This window comes from Leptopilina boulardi, unplaced genomic scaffold (assembly GCF_019393585.1).
Source record: "Leptopilina boulardi isolate dan_hultmark-lab unplaced genomic scaffold, ZJU_Lbou_2.1 LbouV2_408, whole genome shotgun sequence".
NCBI lineage: Eukaryota > Metazoa > Arthropoda > Insecta > Hymenoptera > Figitidae > Leptopilina > Leptopilina boulardi.
Genome location: NW_026137983.1, coordinates 20,579 through 36,296, shown reverse-complemented (window position 1 = coordinate 36,296; position 15,718 = coordinate 20,579). Strand labels below are relative to the sequence as shown.

The following is a 15,718-nucleotide window of genomic DNA, read 5'->3' as shown; positions in this document are numbered from 1 at the left end:
AATTTCATTGTTTCAGTATAAAGAAATTGAAAAATTTTGGAATTCTCAATCGTATGGGAGAGAAATTGTTTTCAAAACGTAATTACCAATTTCTTCCAACTACAAATAAAGCAAATTTAACTATTTGGGATATAGCATTACTTCTTGAGATAATATTTAGCGGAATTTTTTTATCTGTTTTAATATTATTCCTTGAAAATTTGTACAATTTTTATCGAATGAAAATAGTGAAAATAAATAAGAATAAAACTAAAATTCTTTTCAAACAAACTAATCGCCTGATGAGACACATGAAATCTTAATATATGTATATATTAAAGAAAAATATTAATACATCGATCTGTGGTGACCAAATATTCAAAAAAACATTTCCAAATCATTGGAACGTAGTTTTTAAAAATAATTTTTATTATTTAAACAGTTTTTGTAAATTGTTTATTTATAAAATGTTAATAAAAAACAATTTTCTTTGTGTTCTATATGTAAATTTTAAAAATTATTTTATATTCCGCATAAATTTTTGAATATAAAACCGTTGTGAAAAAAATGATACTCATTTGAAAAAAGTTAATTAATAAATTATTATTTAATTTTGTAACAATTGAATATATAATTAATATTCTTTATTGAAAACAATGCGCAATTAGCATTCAAATTTATACTCTTTAAGTTTGAATTAGTAAAAATTTGAAATTAATTTAAATAAGTAAAAAGTGAGTCACCAAATAAAATTAGTTAACATTTTTACTAATTTAGATATAGAGAATACATATCTCATTATACACGTAATTATTATTTATTAGTGATGTTATAAAAATATTTGTAATCCTAATCATATCAGGAATAATTTTTCCTTGATTAAATGTTTCCGTTTATTGTTAAATATACATTGTATATAATAATAGATCCAATAAATATTTATTAAACAAATTTGAATTTATCTTATACATTATAAAAAAAAAAAACATTGATACACCTATATGGACTGTTTTAATTATATAAATGTGTATAAAAAAACCAAAAGAATAAGCTAAATTTTATTATTTGTTAATTAACAATAAAAAAATTTTAATTTACCGTTTGTTTATTATCTAAATATTAAAAAATTTCAGTTTTTTTTTAGTTGAGTATTTGAGTAGTAGTTAATGTAATTTTAAAGAATGCTTTATAACTAATTTGTTCATTAAAAAGGTTAAATAATTTATAGTATTATAATTTGTTATTTATTATTGCTAATTAATTATAATTGCCAATATAATAATAATAATAATAATTTTTTTTTTTTTTTTTGAGAGAGGAGGAGGTGAAATGCTTTATGCACTGCCTGATCTTAGGTCTCTGTGGGACTGAAACGATCCTGCCTTCTGCAGCCGCCCTTACCGCACCAAAACACCCCCCATTCACGCCTACCAAGTACCCCCGGTCTCCGCTTACGCATTTCTTCAGGGGTAAAGGTCATCGGCGACTCTTAGCCGTACTTCGGCTCATCTCTTTCCTGCTTGGATTTTCTCTTCTTTCGAGTATAAATAATACTTATTTTTAGTCATAAATTTAAAATCTGTGTATTCCATGTCAGTAATTAAAATAAAAACTCTTGCTTAGTTTGCTTCGTATCCTGAATGTTTTTGTTTTCTCTTTCTTTTATTTCATTTGGTCAATTTTCTTTTGTCGGAGGATGTATTCCGTAAAATTAGCTACTTTTAGCCAAGCGTCCTCTTTGCTAATCATTTTTTCCACTATATTATCAGGGTTTATCCTGCCGATTTCATTTTCCAAAGAATTTCTTTCGTTTTTCCATCTATTACATGTGAAGAACGTATGTCCGACGTCGTCCTTTCTATTTTTGCAATATAAACAATTGGGGCTTTCTGCTTTACCTATCTTATATAAGAACGCCTGAAAATATCCGTGTCCAGTTAATAATTGTGTCACAAAATAATTTACTTCTCCGAATTTTCTTTTTGTCCATGGGACAATATTTTTAATCAATTTTGCGGTCCATCTACCTTGAGTTGCGTTTTCCCATCTTGTCTGCCATATGTCCATCGTGACTTTCCTGGCTTCGTTTTTAGCTGAATTTGTATTACTTTCCTTCTTTTTTTGGAAAATGTATTTCCTTTCTAGCGCTAAAAGGTCAACTGGTATCATTCCAGCAATGACTAGAGTGGCAGTCTCTGACACTGTGCGGTAGGAGCTTGTTATTCTTAAAGCTGCTTTACGTTGCACGCTGGCCATGCGTTTTCTATATTTTTCAATCTTTAATGTATCTGCCCAGACTTCTGCGCAATATAGCATGATTGACATGACTACTGACATGATTATTCGCCGTTTACTAGGTTTTGGGCCACCCATGTTTGCCATCAACCGACTCAGAGACGTCATTTTCATCGCCGCTTTGTCTGCTGCTTTCTGTATATGCTGCCAGAATGTTAGTTTCGAGTCAATAAGAGTCCCTAGTTCCCTTACAGCCGTTTTGGTCTTTACAACCTCATCGCTAACTCGTAGAAACACCTCTAGGTCGATCCTTTTTGTCGTAATGATGGCTATTTCCGTCTTGTGTAAAGCAAGTTCTAGGTTATGATCATCCATCCATTTGCTCACTTGCCTCATGACTTGGTTTAATTTCAGCTGACATTGTTCAAGGTTACGTGCTCTTATAATTGCGGTCACGTCGTCTGCATAGCACACCAAAAAAGAATCTTCTGGCATTTCCAATCGAAGGATGTCGTCATACGATACATTCCACAAATCGGGTCCCAAAATGGATCCTTGAGCAGCTCCTGCGGTAACTTTTCTTCGGCAAGGGCCTGTCTTCGTCTCGTATATAAGGATTCGGTCTTTCAAATAATCTTTTACCATACGAAGAAGATAGGGTGGTATTTGAAATTTGTTTTTCAGGGCTTGTATAATATCCTTCCATCTGAGCGAGTTGAAGGCATTCTTAACGTCCAAAGTGACTAGTAGTACTATTGGTCTTGAGTAATGATTTCCCTCCTTTGTTGTCTTTGCTGTATCCATGATCCGCGAAATTGCGTCGACCGTGCTGAGTCCTTTTCGGAATCCGTATTGATAGTCAGAAAGATCGCCGGCAGCTTTAATCGCGTTTAGTAGGCGTGGCTTTAAGAGTTTCTCAAACAATTTACCAGCAGAATCGAGCATGCATAAGGGGCGATAAGAAGATGGAGAGTTTTTGTCGCCTTTCTCTTTACTAATAAGAACTAATTTTTGTTCCTTCCACTTCTTCGGGAAACATCCGTTTTTTAGACAGCTATTATACATATCCAGGAGAAAATTCGGTTGCTCCCGCTGTATGATCTTTAGGATTTCTACTGGGACACCATCAGGACCTGGAGCTTTGTTATTTTTCAGGGAGTTCACCGCTTGTTTGAGTTCCATTTGATCAAACAGGTTTTCCGCCTCTTCTTGGTCTACAGGTTCGTCCTCTGGTTCCAGCTGATGTGTAATAATAATAATAATAATAATAATAATAATTATTCCTCTGAAGAGGAAGATCGACCCAGCAAGGACCGCATCCGCTTCGAAGCGAGGCACATGCTCGTCGAAAAATGGCAACAAAGATGGGACAAGGAGGTAAAAGATCGATGGACTTATCGCCTTATACCGACACTTGCCACTTGGTTAAGTAGGAACCATGGAGAGATCTCCTACTATTTGACACAAGCGCTGACAGGTCACAGATGTTTTAATTCGTACCTGCAGCGCTTTAAAAAGATAGATAGCGAGGAGTGTGCTTACTGCCAGTTCCCTGTAGACAACGCAGAGCACACCCTCTTCACCTGCAGCCGATGGTACTTGGAGAGGCAGGCCATGTTCACCGGTGTAAACGCTACGCAGTTACACCGGAGAACATGGTAGCGCTGATGATCCAGTCCCAGGAAAACTGGCAGCTCATCGAGACCTTTATCATCTCTGTTATGATGAGAAAGGATCTCGATGGCCGCAGATAGGCGAAATTGACAGTACACAGTTTTTATTTATTTATTTGTTCATTTTATTATTTATTTTGTCTTTTATTGTCTTTTTACAATTTTCTGTTTATTTATTTTAGTCTTTTTACAGTTTTATGTTATATTTTGTGTGTTCATCTGTCTTTTTACAATTTTATTTTTTGACTTTTGTCTATTTTACTTTTATTTTATTTATTGACTTTTTATTGTTTTCTTTTCTGGTGTGCTGTTGATTCCGCTTGACATAGATTTTCGGTTTATTTTTAAAAATTGATAACGCAGGATGTCCGCAGGACTGGACGAAGTCGCTTTTGCGACAGAGTTGGAGCGCCACCCTCGAAGGCAAAAGTCTTCACGACAGTACCGAGGATGGATAAAAGGGCTCCCAAGAAGGGTTGACGGGTTTTTAGTGGGTCGGGGCTGGTAGTAGTTCGCCAGCTTATTTTGTTTATTGTTCTCCTTTTTTTTATCAACCCCACATAACCTTGGCATGCGGAAGCCAAGGTATCTGTATACAAATTTCCCAATAGTCCCTAAGCAAAAAAAAAAAAAAGTAATAATAATAATTTTAGTTTTAATGGACAATTTATTTAACTTGTCATATTTCTATTTAATTGTAATAATAATTTATTATTTATTAATCAGTTATTGTGACGTAATAATAATATCAATAAATTAATTTTTATTGGCCTTTTTAGTGTCACGTCAATTGAAGCTAGGGTATTTAAACAACACGTAATCCATCATCCTAGAAAATAGTTGCTTATTGGTGATGATTCAAGGGGATATTTGGTCATTTAAAAAACCTTATTTTATGATAGAAGAAGATTTAGAAACATCAAAATTAAAAATAATAAAAGTGTTTCATCGCTAAGGCTATATATTATAAATTTAAAAAGCAAAAATTGTTTCAAATAATTTTTTTTGAGCAATGAGAAAAATTGTATTAATTAAATAAAATTGTCTTTGAAAATGTTAAATAATTGAAAATATTTCTAAAAAAAAAAAATAAATTTCAAAATGCAGAAAATATATTTTATAGTCACAATAACTCTATCATTATCAATGGCATCTGAAGAACATGTGCATTTCATTTCAGATATGTACGAAATCACTAATCGTACTTCTGTTGCTTTACTTCACTTCAGTTCAAACGATAGTAAGTAATTTCAATATATAAAAAAAAATTTATATTTATATAAATTTAAAATACTAATCAAAATAACTATATCTTTCATAGATTTAATTTTAAAGAAATTAATTTTTAACATGCAAATCAATTTATTAAAAAAAAGATTTAAAGTATCAAATTTTCAACTGTTAAATTTCAAATATTTAATAACAACCGAGGAAAAATACGATAATATTTTCGGCATAAATGATAATGTATTGATTGTCTTTTTAATAACTTCTGAAGACGATTATCATAGAATACTTCATATTACAAAATTAATTCTGCGAAAAAATTTTTTGAATGTTCTTTTATTTCTAAATAAATCTCCTCTATTGATGACATCGTGCATGAATCCAAATGAAAATCCACTTTATCAATTCAATAATGGAGTTTCAATTCTTGTCAAATGTTATCGAGATCCTGTAATTCGCGAATGGCATTCAGTAAATAATAAGATTGTTATTTACGAAAGAGCCATTTGGAAGCCAAAAACGGGATTTATTTTAAAATCAAAAAAATTAGTTGTTGGTAGAGAATTCATAAGTAACAAAATTTTACTTGCAGCATCAATAACGGTGAGATTTATTATAATTATCACAGTAAAAAATATATATATGAGGTATTAAAAAGCATTGCAGATTAAATTAATACCTTAAAAAATATAAAAATTATCCATTTCTTTTTATTAAATTTTTATTCACGAATTATATTAAGTTCGGAGCAATATGTAAGTCTAATTTTATTGAAACGCATGAATAAGTTCTAAAAATCAATAATTCCTAGAATTTTGTTTTATAATAGAATTTCATTAGATATATCATTTTCATTGAGTCGAATTTTATTTGTTCGAATTATTATTTTGCAGAATTTTCATTAAACCGATTTTCTTATATTACAGAATTTTTTATGTAACTAAAAAATGATGCTGAAGTCCGCAACGTTTTCAAAAAACGAAAAATTAAAATAGAATTATATTTTCATGTTAATTTATCTCTAATTTTGATTTGCACAAACTTTCAAGAAATTAATTCCTTTTATAAAAACCAGTTACACCCCCGAATAACATTAATTTTACCCCAAAGTAATGGATATTGTCTAATTATTTTTTCGTTTTCGTTTATAAAAACTGACATCGGATTCGTAATCAGCGTCATATTCTGTTCATATCTACGAAAATGCAGTGACTTTTCCGCCATCTTGAAATTAAATGTTTTTTTTGGCTTCAAAAAAATATTATTTTAGTTTTTTTTTTTTATTTTATCCGCCATATTGGATTTCCACGTGGAACAATCTTTATTTTGACCCCAAAATCTAAAAGAGCGATTCCTAATACTCCCTACCATTGACATTAAAATATCTGGTCTTTTAATGTTTTAATACTTACATTATTGAAGTTGAGGTAAAAATTTTGGACATTTGAGCATTAATATGGGTTAAATGACATTTCGTGTTAATAAAAATTCGGAAATGGAAATTATGTTGAAAGAATATTTTGTTAAATTAATATTCTGTTAAATATAAATTCTGGTTAATTGAATTTCGATTAAACGTTAATTTAAAAAAAATAAATAAATTATGGAACAATCATGCGTCCCGATTTTGGCATGATTTTTAAAATCAATTAATCAAAAATTATCTAAAAAATTGTGATTGGTTACTTTTAAAAATAACGCAAAAATCTTAATGTCGATGATGGTTAGTTCAGTCATTTGAAATTTCGGACAAATGAAAATTCTATCAATTAAAAATTTTGTTAAATGATTTTTCGGTTAAGCATAAATTCTGTATAGTATATGAAAAATCGGTTATATTATATGAAAATTCTATCAATTAATAATTCGAACAAATGAAAGTACATCTAAAAGAAAAATTCTATGCAATTAAATTCTACCTAATAAAAATTCATTAAAATGACTATTATATGTTAAATGAAAATTTAAGAAAATAAAAATTCAAATTGTGTGGAGTGAATTTTTTGGTTAATATAAAAATTCTGTAATATAGAAAATCGGTTTAATGAAAATTCTGTAAAATAATAATTCGAACAAATAAAATTTGGCTCAATAAAAATGATATATCTAATGAAATTCTATGAAATGAAAATTCTATAACAATTGATCAGGAAACCGATACCATCGCAGACTATTTTAATAAATTGTGCTATGCACTTGAGAAAGTTGGAAATTTTACTATTAAAAAAATAAAAATGGAGGAAGATTATGGAATTTTAGATGAACGTAATCATACTTGGAATGGTGCCATAGGCCTTATTGTTAATAAACAGATCGATATAGCTTTGGGCTTTTTTACAATTATACCCAATGAAATTGCTATTATTGATTACTCTTCAGAACTGATAAGAGGTGAATGTATCATAATAATTAAACAACCAGAAATTAAAGTTCTCGTCTCATGGTCAGCATATTTTGAGGTAAATTACAATTTTCCTTTTTTTTTTCTTTTAAAAATAGTAATTAATTATCTTAAAAATATCAATACTTTCCCAATTCACTATTTATATTTTTTCAAGCCTTTCACATTCGAAATATGGATGTCTACAATATTAATGTTCATAGTCGTTCAAATTATTTGTATTTTTATGAAAAACAAACTAGCGACTCAATATTATCAAAAATCATCATATGTGACAGTCCCCGAGAGAAGGGACCTTAGCTCACCAAAACGAATTTCACAGGGCAAGCGTTTGAAGAAAAAGCAGAAACGCGGAACTCGAAGAGTGGGGCGGAACTTCTGAAAAGTTCCCCCACCACACTAACACAACGTTGTGTTTCTGTATACGTGAGCTTCGTCTACTTCGTGTATCTTCGGGTCTCACGTACGCGAAGCTCACGTACGAGAGTATAGTTGTGTAAGTAAAGTAGTGGGGCTGATTTCTTGAGTGCCACAATCCGCCTCGAAATGCGCTTGACATACCCATCTTCAAAATGTTATTGTGTCAAAAGCAATTATCCTAATCAGTTTTTGACTTTTGCATGTGAAAAAGCAATTCAAAATCTATCATTTACCATATAAAACTCAATATTGACCTCTGGTGAGCTAAGGTCCCTTCTCTCGGGGACTGTCACATATGCAGACGATTTTTATAATATTTTTGGACTCTTCTGTCGTCAGGAAGTGTCAAGTATACTATATTATTTATTATCTAAAATTATTTTTTCCGCAAAATTTATAAATATTTGTAACAATAATTCTATTAAATTTCGCTTTACAGTTGCCACGACTGCAATATCACTTAGAATATTCTACATCTCAATTATTTTCTTCTCTTTTTTGATGTGGTCCATTTATTCGGCCAGTTTTGTTAGTCATTTAACAATCATTGACTCTAATGTACCATTTAATTCTTTTGCCGAATTCACCAATGTCAAAACACACAAGTTAATCGTCTTTAAAGATACTTTAAATTACTTCAAAGTAAAAGTATGATTTTTTGATGCATAATAATATAATAACATATATAATACGTCACGCAATTTTTTACCATTTACGACCCCTTTTGATCAAAAATAAAAAAAATTTGTAGAGAAAAATATTTTATGCTTTTCAATCGTAGATTATTATAAACTCATGCATCCCTCACCAATAATGTCGCCTAAACAAAGTAATAATTTTGATGAATTAAAATTTCACTGATCCATTCATATTATTTGTAATTATTTTAAGAATGCAACACAGTCTCCCTTAAAAGAAGCAGCCGAATTGCTTGTAAGTGATGACAATCTACCAATGACAAACGTGGAGGCATTAGAAATGGTATAAATTAAACGAATGCTTATGTATAATAATTGTTTTTCAAACTCTATGCTTTTTATGTTATTTTTTAATAACGATTTATAAAAAGCAATTAGGGAACTAATAAAATGTAATAACATTCAAAATAATCAATAATAATCATATGCGTGACGCTATCCACGAGAGGAAGGACCTTACGTCAAAAAAATTTTTGGCTTTTATTCGCGATTTTTGGAGTGAAAATACTCAAAGAGAATCAACTCTTAATAGAAAAAAATTTATGTTTAAGTCTCCATTACATTAAAAAAATCCAATAAAAACTAATTTCGATATTACCTATAATTAAAATGATAAAACTATCACATAAACATAACCTAAAAATTTTTTTAACGTAAGGTCCCTTCCCTCGTCGAACGTCGCACATATTTCTTCAATGTGTGGAATCATGCACTAAGAAAAAAATTAATTTCCTGATTTTAGATTTGCAAAAATGAAATGGCTCTTTTTGCAGACATGCTATTTTTAAAAATCATTTATCACAATAATCTCTCAGGTATTTGTAATTTTTCAATAATACCAACTGGTGAATTTATTGAGTTCGCTTTAATTTTAAATAAAAACAGTCCATATACAAAAATAGTAAATTACTAGTGAGTATTTTTCTATTATTTTAAAACATTACTGTCAATAGGTGCTATTTTGGTATAGGGTAACTGCACCAGTGGTGGATCAATTAAGCCTACTAAATTTATTATTTTGACTTTAAAGGTGTACAGATTTTTTCAGATGAAAAATATAGGGTAATCTTTACAATAGTATGAATTAACAAGTCTTCAAGGACACTATCGTGTAGTTTTCGACCTGCTTGTAACGTTTACACCCCCTCACACCGCCATTCAACAATAAAATGACATTGCTCCAGTCGTGGATCATTTACCCCTTTACACTACACAAAAATAACTTAATGATGTAAATTTTTTTCCAAAAGTATTCTATATCGAAAGAATTGATTACTTTCTAGTCTAAAAATTAAAAAAATTTGGACTAAACAATTATTTTTTAAGATTTCATGTGAAAAAGCATAAAATCAACAATTGTTGTATTGCTTTGTTTTCCTAAATATTTTCAAATGATTTTATTTCATAAAATTTATCTATACACCTCCCCTAAACGATAGAAACATTTAGTTCAATTAGAAATAGCTTATTTTAACCTTTTTAACGCTGTTGATCCACCATTGGTACCTGATCCACCACTGGTGCATTTACCCTATAAGCAAATTTTTAATTAATTTGTAAAATATTCATTTCGAAATATTAAAATTCAAATTTGAGGTCAGATTTAAGATATTCAAAATTTAGATTCATATAGACCACAAAAACCCCTAAGTAACGAATTTTGAACGAATCGAATCTATTTTGTAAATGTTCCGCTATATTGGGTCACCACATTGGGTACGACATTTTGATTTTTAAAATCTGACATCACATTTGAATTCAGCGATCCAAAAAACCCCAAGAAACAATTTTCAAGTAAATCTGGTAAATTTAAAAATTTTTTTTGCTCGCCATATTGTGTACGCTATTTTGAATTTTTTAAGGCCAGGTGCAACTCATCAAATGTAAACGAACCGAAAATGTACGTAATTATTGACAAATTTGCGACAGCCTTTTTTTAAATAGAAAATAAAAAGGTCTTTTAGGTCTTTTACCCCTTCCCACACTATTTCTCCCATTCAGGTCTACTTCGTCCGTGCGTCAGATATACTCAAATGGTTATATTTTTTCGTAACCTTGAGAAAATGTTTAATACAATTTAATTTTCATTTTATTATAATTATTCATATTATTAGTCAAATACGGTGTCAATCTGTAGTTTTATATATGAATTTTCCATTTTCACATCCCGTGTGGAAATTTATCTTGAAAATGTATGGAAACTGTACAGTTGAGCTAGAGTCAATCAAGCAACTTGAGAGGAAAACTGAACAGAATCAAGTAGGGTATGTGACGCTAGGAATAGCTAGGTTTTTTCCAGGCCCGTTGTCTAATCCCTTTCTATAGTAAAATAAAAATGGAATTAATTATACAATTAACAATTATTTATAATTGAAGACCTCATATTTACCCCTACCTATTATTATTTAACGCTCGCTGGGATCGAACCCCCTAACCTAATGCTCCGCAGGCTAATACGCTAACCATTATACGCCACCTTAAATCTAACATCAAATTCGAAATCAGTAACCCCAAAAACCTTAATATACCCATTGACAATCAAATTGAATTATATGTTTAATATTTTTTTCTAAGGTATGGCCATATATAGCCAAAATGTATATATGTTAGCATTACCAAAAGTGTTAATTTTAAAATATATCACAACTTTTTTTTTAAAAAAATCGTAAATTATTTTTAAAAAATGGTTTTTAAAGCTGAAGAGTAGTACTATATAAGATCCTTTTTTTGAAAATTAAAAAAAAATTTCTATCCAAAAGAATTATCAAAAATGGTTAAAGTATATAAATTTATTGACCCTTTAGTCTTCATTTACTAAAAATCCTGACGTGATGGAGCATTTTGAAGGTCAGATTCATTTTTAGAACAAAAAAAAATCTACATAACAATCATCTAGAATTATTTTAGATACTGAAAAAAATTAAATTTCGCAGATCTGTGTAATTATAATTTATAATCATTTTAGATTAAATGAATTTTTATGAGTCACTCGGTATAACAATTTTCTTTTGACAATATTTCATTAATTTTACAAATATTTATCCTAAATTATTTGCATTTGTGACTCGTAGTAACGTAAATATAGTTAAAAATTAGTTTGCTATTTTTATAAAATTGTTTTAAAATATTTTTTTGGAAAAGCTCGCTTAATTTCAATTTGCACCACATTCCTCTTTAATATTTGACAGAATTTATCTTCAAATGAATTTTCAATTTTTTAAATAATTTTTATATTTTATAAAATTTATTTGTTCCCAACTTTTCTCCACTAATCAGAAAATTTTCTTGAAAATTGTTATCGGTGGATTTTAAAACTGGCACTTAAATATTTCGGCCAGGTGTATGATTTTTTTTTTTAACTTGTTTTATATGTAGTTCAAAGTTTCAATACAGCTTAATTCGAAAAAAAAACATTTTTTTTTATTAAACATTAAACAATAAAAATTATGTGATTTGCGTACCATACCATAATAGTCCCCCAGTTGACGGTAATAATTATTATACATAATTATATTTCTCTTTTTCTTAATTTGAAATTATAATAATATGTTGTTTAAATTGTTTTAGTATTCGAAGATTTCATGAAAATGGTGTATTGACTCTACTAAACGCGGAAATTTATAAGATTGGAACAAAATATTCGTATCAAAGCTTTTATAAAAAACATACACCTGTTACTGTTGTGGATGTTGCAGTGATTTTAACAATTTTATTTTCAAGTTTCAGTGCTTCTATTATAATATTTTTCTTTGAAAAATTATATTTTTGGCATGAAAGAACAAAAATAATAATTTTTATAAAAAGAATTTATCAATTTAAAATTAAATTTTAATTTAACAGTTTTCTTGTAAAAAATAGTGCCTAAATTTTAGAATTATTAATTTTTAAAAATCATTTTTTTTAAATAGACCTAACTTTAATAATCTCTCTTTGATTATTATTAAATTTATAAAAGTTTTTCAAAAAGAATAAAAATTCAATTCTTCATTGACATTCTTAGACAAATGGACATTTTCAGTATGTATATTTTTACAAAATAAAAAAATATTTTTTTTTTTAAATTTGCATGCTCAATTACACCTGCTTTTACCTTTACCCAAAAACGTAGTATTAGTTTCAAACGCATAGTAGAGAGGGAAATTTTCAGGAAAGCCGTCACTTTTGTCAGTTGTTACTGTACATTTTTTATATCCTATGCCCTTTTTGAAAATTTTGCATACCCAAAGAACGCATAAAAGAAATGTAGAATAGAAACAAAAAAGTTTCAAAAAAATCGGAGATTTAAATTCAAAATGTTGTCTGCTTTTGACTTTGAAGAACTCATTGTATATGGGTGATTCTCCGCGTAGCGCACAATTTGGTGTCTGAAACTTTAAAAATATTTTTTTTATCGAAATGATAAATATCAGTACATATTTTTGAAGATAAAGTGTCAAGAAATAAATTACCATGGTGGTCCGGAAAATTTTTTTATAATATTTTAATTTTTTTAAACAAATTAAAAAAAAATTCTTTGCTTTTCAAATTCTATAAAATAGTTGAAATTTGATTTAAAATGTTTATGGAAATTTTTGGGGTAATTCACAAAAATATATAGTATATAGCACGAATGACAATTAAAAATTTTATTTCGGTAATTTATGGAAATTTATACGGTAATTTATAGAAATTTTGGCTATAATTCATAAAAATATGTAAAGCATAAATCGCAATTAAAAATTTTAATTTCGGTAATTTACGGAAATTTCCGCGGTAATTTATGGAAATTTTTGCGGTAATTTACAAAAACATATATAACGCGAACGACAATTAAAAATTTTATTTCGGTAATTTACGGAAATTTCCGCGGTAATTTACAAAAATATATATAGCGCGAACGACAATTAAAAATTTTAATTTCGGTAATTTACGGAAATTTCCGCGGTAATTTATGATAATTTTTGCGGTAATTTACAAAAACATATATAACGCGAACGACAATTAAAAATTTTATTTCGGTAATTTACGGAAATTTCCGCGGTAATTTACAAAAATATATATAGCGCGAACGACAATTAAAAATTTTGATTTCGGTAATTTACGGAAATTTTCGAGGTAATTTATGGAAATTTCTGCGGTAATTTATAGAAATTTTGTCTAAAATTCATAAAAATATGTAAAGAATAAATCACAATTAAAAATTTTAATTTTGGTAATTTACGGAAATTTCCGCGGTAATTTATGGAAATTTTCGCGGTAATTTACAAAAACATATACAATAGCGCGAACGACAATTAAAAATTTTATTTCGGTAATTTATGGAAATTTGCGAGGTAATTTATGGAAATTTATGCGCTAATTTAATCTAAAATTTAGTCTAAAATTCATAAAAATATGTAAAGCATGAATCACAATTAAAAATTTTAATTTTGGTAATTTATGAAAATTTTCGCAGTAATTTACAAAAATATATATAGCGCGAACGACAATTAAAAATTTTATTTTAGTAATTTATGGAAATTTATACGGTAATTTATAGAAATTTATTTGGTAAGTTATAGTAAACTTACCGGAGCTATGATAGTTTATAATAAATATTTTTAATTTCATTTGTTTCATTGTGTATTAAAATTGCACTAGTGACGGTCGAAATTCTGTGGCGGGTGGAGACGCTGGGGTCGGTGGAACTGGCGTTAATAATTTTTTTTTTTTTTTTCAGAAAATTATCATTTATTTTTAATCGGTTTCATATGTTTCACATATATATAGACTAAAATAATATAACTACACTTTATTTAACCTTTATTATTTAATTATATTCTATTTTTTTAAATAATATTGAAGGGTCGGTGGATGCCGGTAGAGACGATTTTGTGATGTCCTGTACAAATTTGAATCTTGAAGTGCGTAAAAAAAGGATAAATCAATTAGAAAATTGATTACTTCCTTCATGGATCAACTTAAGAAATATAACTTTTGCTGTTACTGAAGTAGAACTATATTAACATTTGACTTTTATTTAAATAATTCAATGTTTAATAATAATAAATATATAATACTAAAATAGCAACAGAAATTATATTTATTAGTGCACATTGCTAAAAATATTAACTTTTTTTGTTTAAACATCCTGTGGGGACAGGTGAAATTTTGACGTTTTCAAACCACTTTTCACGAAAAATTATAATGTTAAATACAAAAGTAACTACCCTACTGAAAATCCCTGTACAAGATCTTGTACAATTTCCTGTACAGGATCAGCAACTGAACTTGTACAAGTTGTGCAAGATCTTGTACAAGAAAGATGCTTGTACAAGAAAATGTTCATGTACAATTTCATGTATAAGTACTTGTACATGAACACGTCCATGTTCTTGCACAAGTTAATTCATGTTTTTCTTTACTAAAAATTAAAAACTTCAAAGGCTGCGCAATAGTTTACTTTAACCTTTACAGCTGCGCAATAGTTTTTAGCATGCATGAGTTACGAATCTTAGTGGTTAAATATTATCAAAATCTCAAATTTTATTAAAAAAAAAAAATTTTACAACTATACATGTGCAAGAACATGAACGTGTTCATGTACAAGTACTTATACATGAAATTATACAAGATCATGTACATTTTCTTGTACAAGTATCTTTCTTGTACAAGATCTTGCACCAGATCTTGTACAAGATCTCACACATGAACTTGTTCCAAATTCGTATGCATTTTCCTGTACAGGAACTGGTCAGAACTTGTACAAGTTCAGTTGCTGATCCTGTACAGGAAATTGTACAAGATCTTGTACAGGGATTTTCAGTAGGGTATGTATTGGTTTTTGTTTGTAATCACAGAAATTACCTTTTTACATTGGAATCGAAATATTATGTGAACATTATTTCTGATTTTTCTTTCACAACATGAAAAAAAGCAAGTTGTGCGCTACGCAGAGAATCACCCATATAATAAAAAATTTTTTTTTAACTAAATCAAATGTAATTATAAATCGTATATGCATATATGCAATTATTAAATATAATAATGGAATAATACTGCGCAAGTCACCTGATGATTCATTATAGTTACAAGACAATTTTCTATTTCAATTATCACACACATAT

At 28.7% G+C, this 15,718-nt stretch overlaps 1 protein-coding gene across 1 annotated transcript; it reads left to right on the top strand.

The window, feature by feature from the left end:
- Positions 1-7,348: 7,348 nt before the first annotated feature.
- LOC127289446 (uncharacterized) lies at positions 7,349-12,567 on the top strand. The gene is made up of 4 exons (XM_051317384.1): positions 7,349-7,573; positions 9,376-9,545; positions 12,201-12,358; positions 12,542-12,567. The coding sequence occupies exons 1-4, from the start codon at positions 7,349-7,351 to the stop codon at positions 12,565-12,567; spliced, it is 579 nt and encodes a 192-aa protein (XP_051173341.1).
- Positions 12,568-15,718: the final 3,151 nt, after the last annotated feature.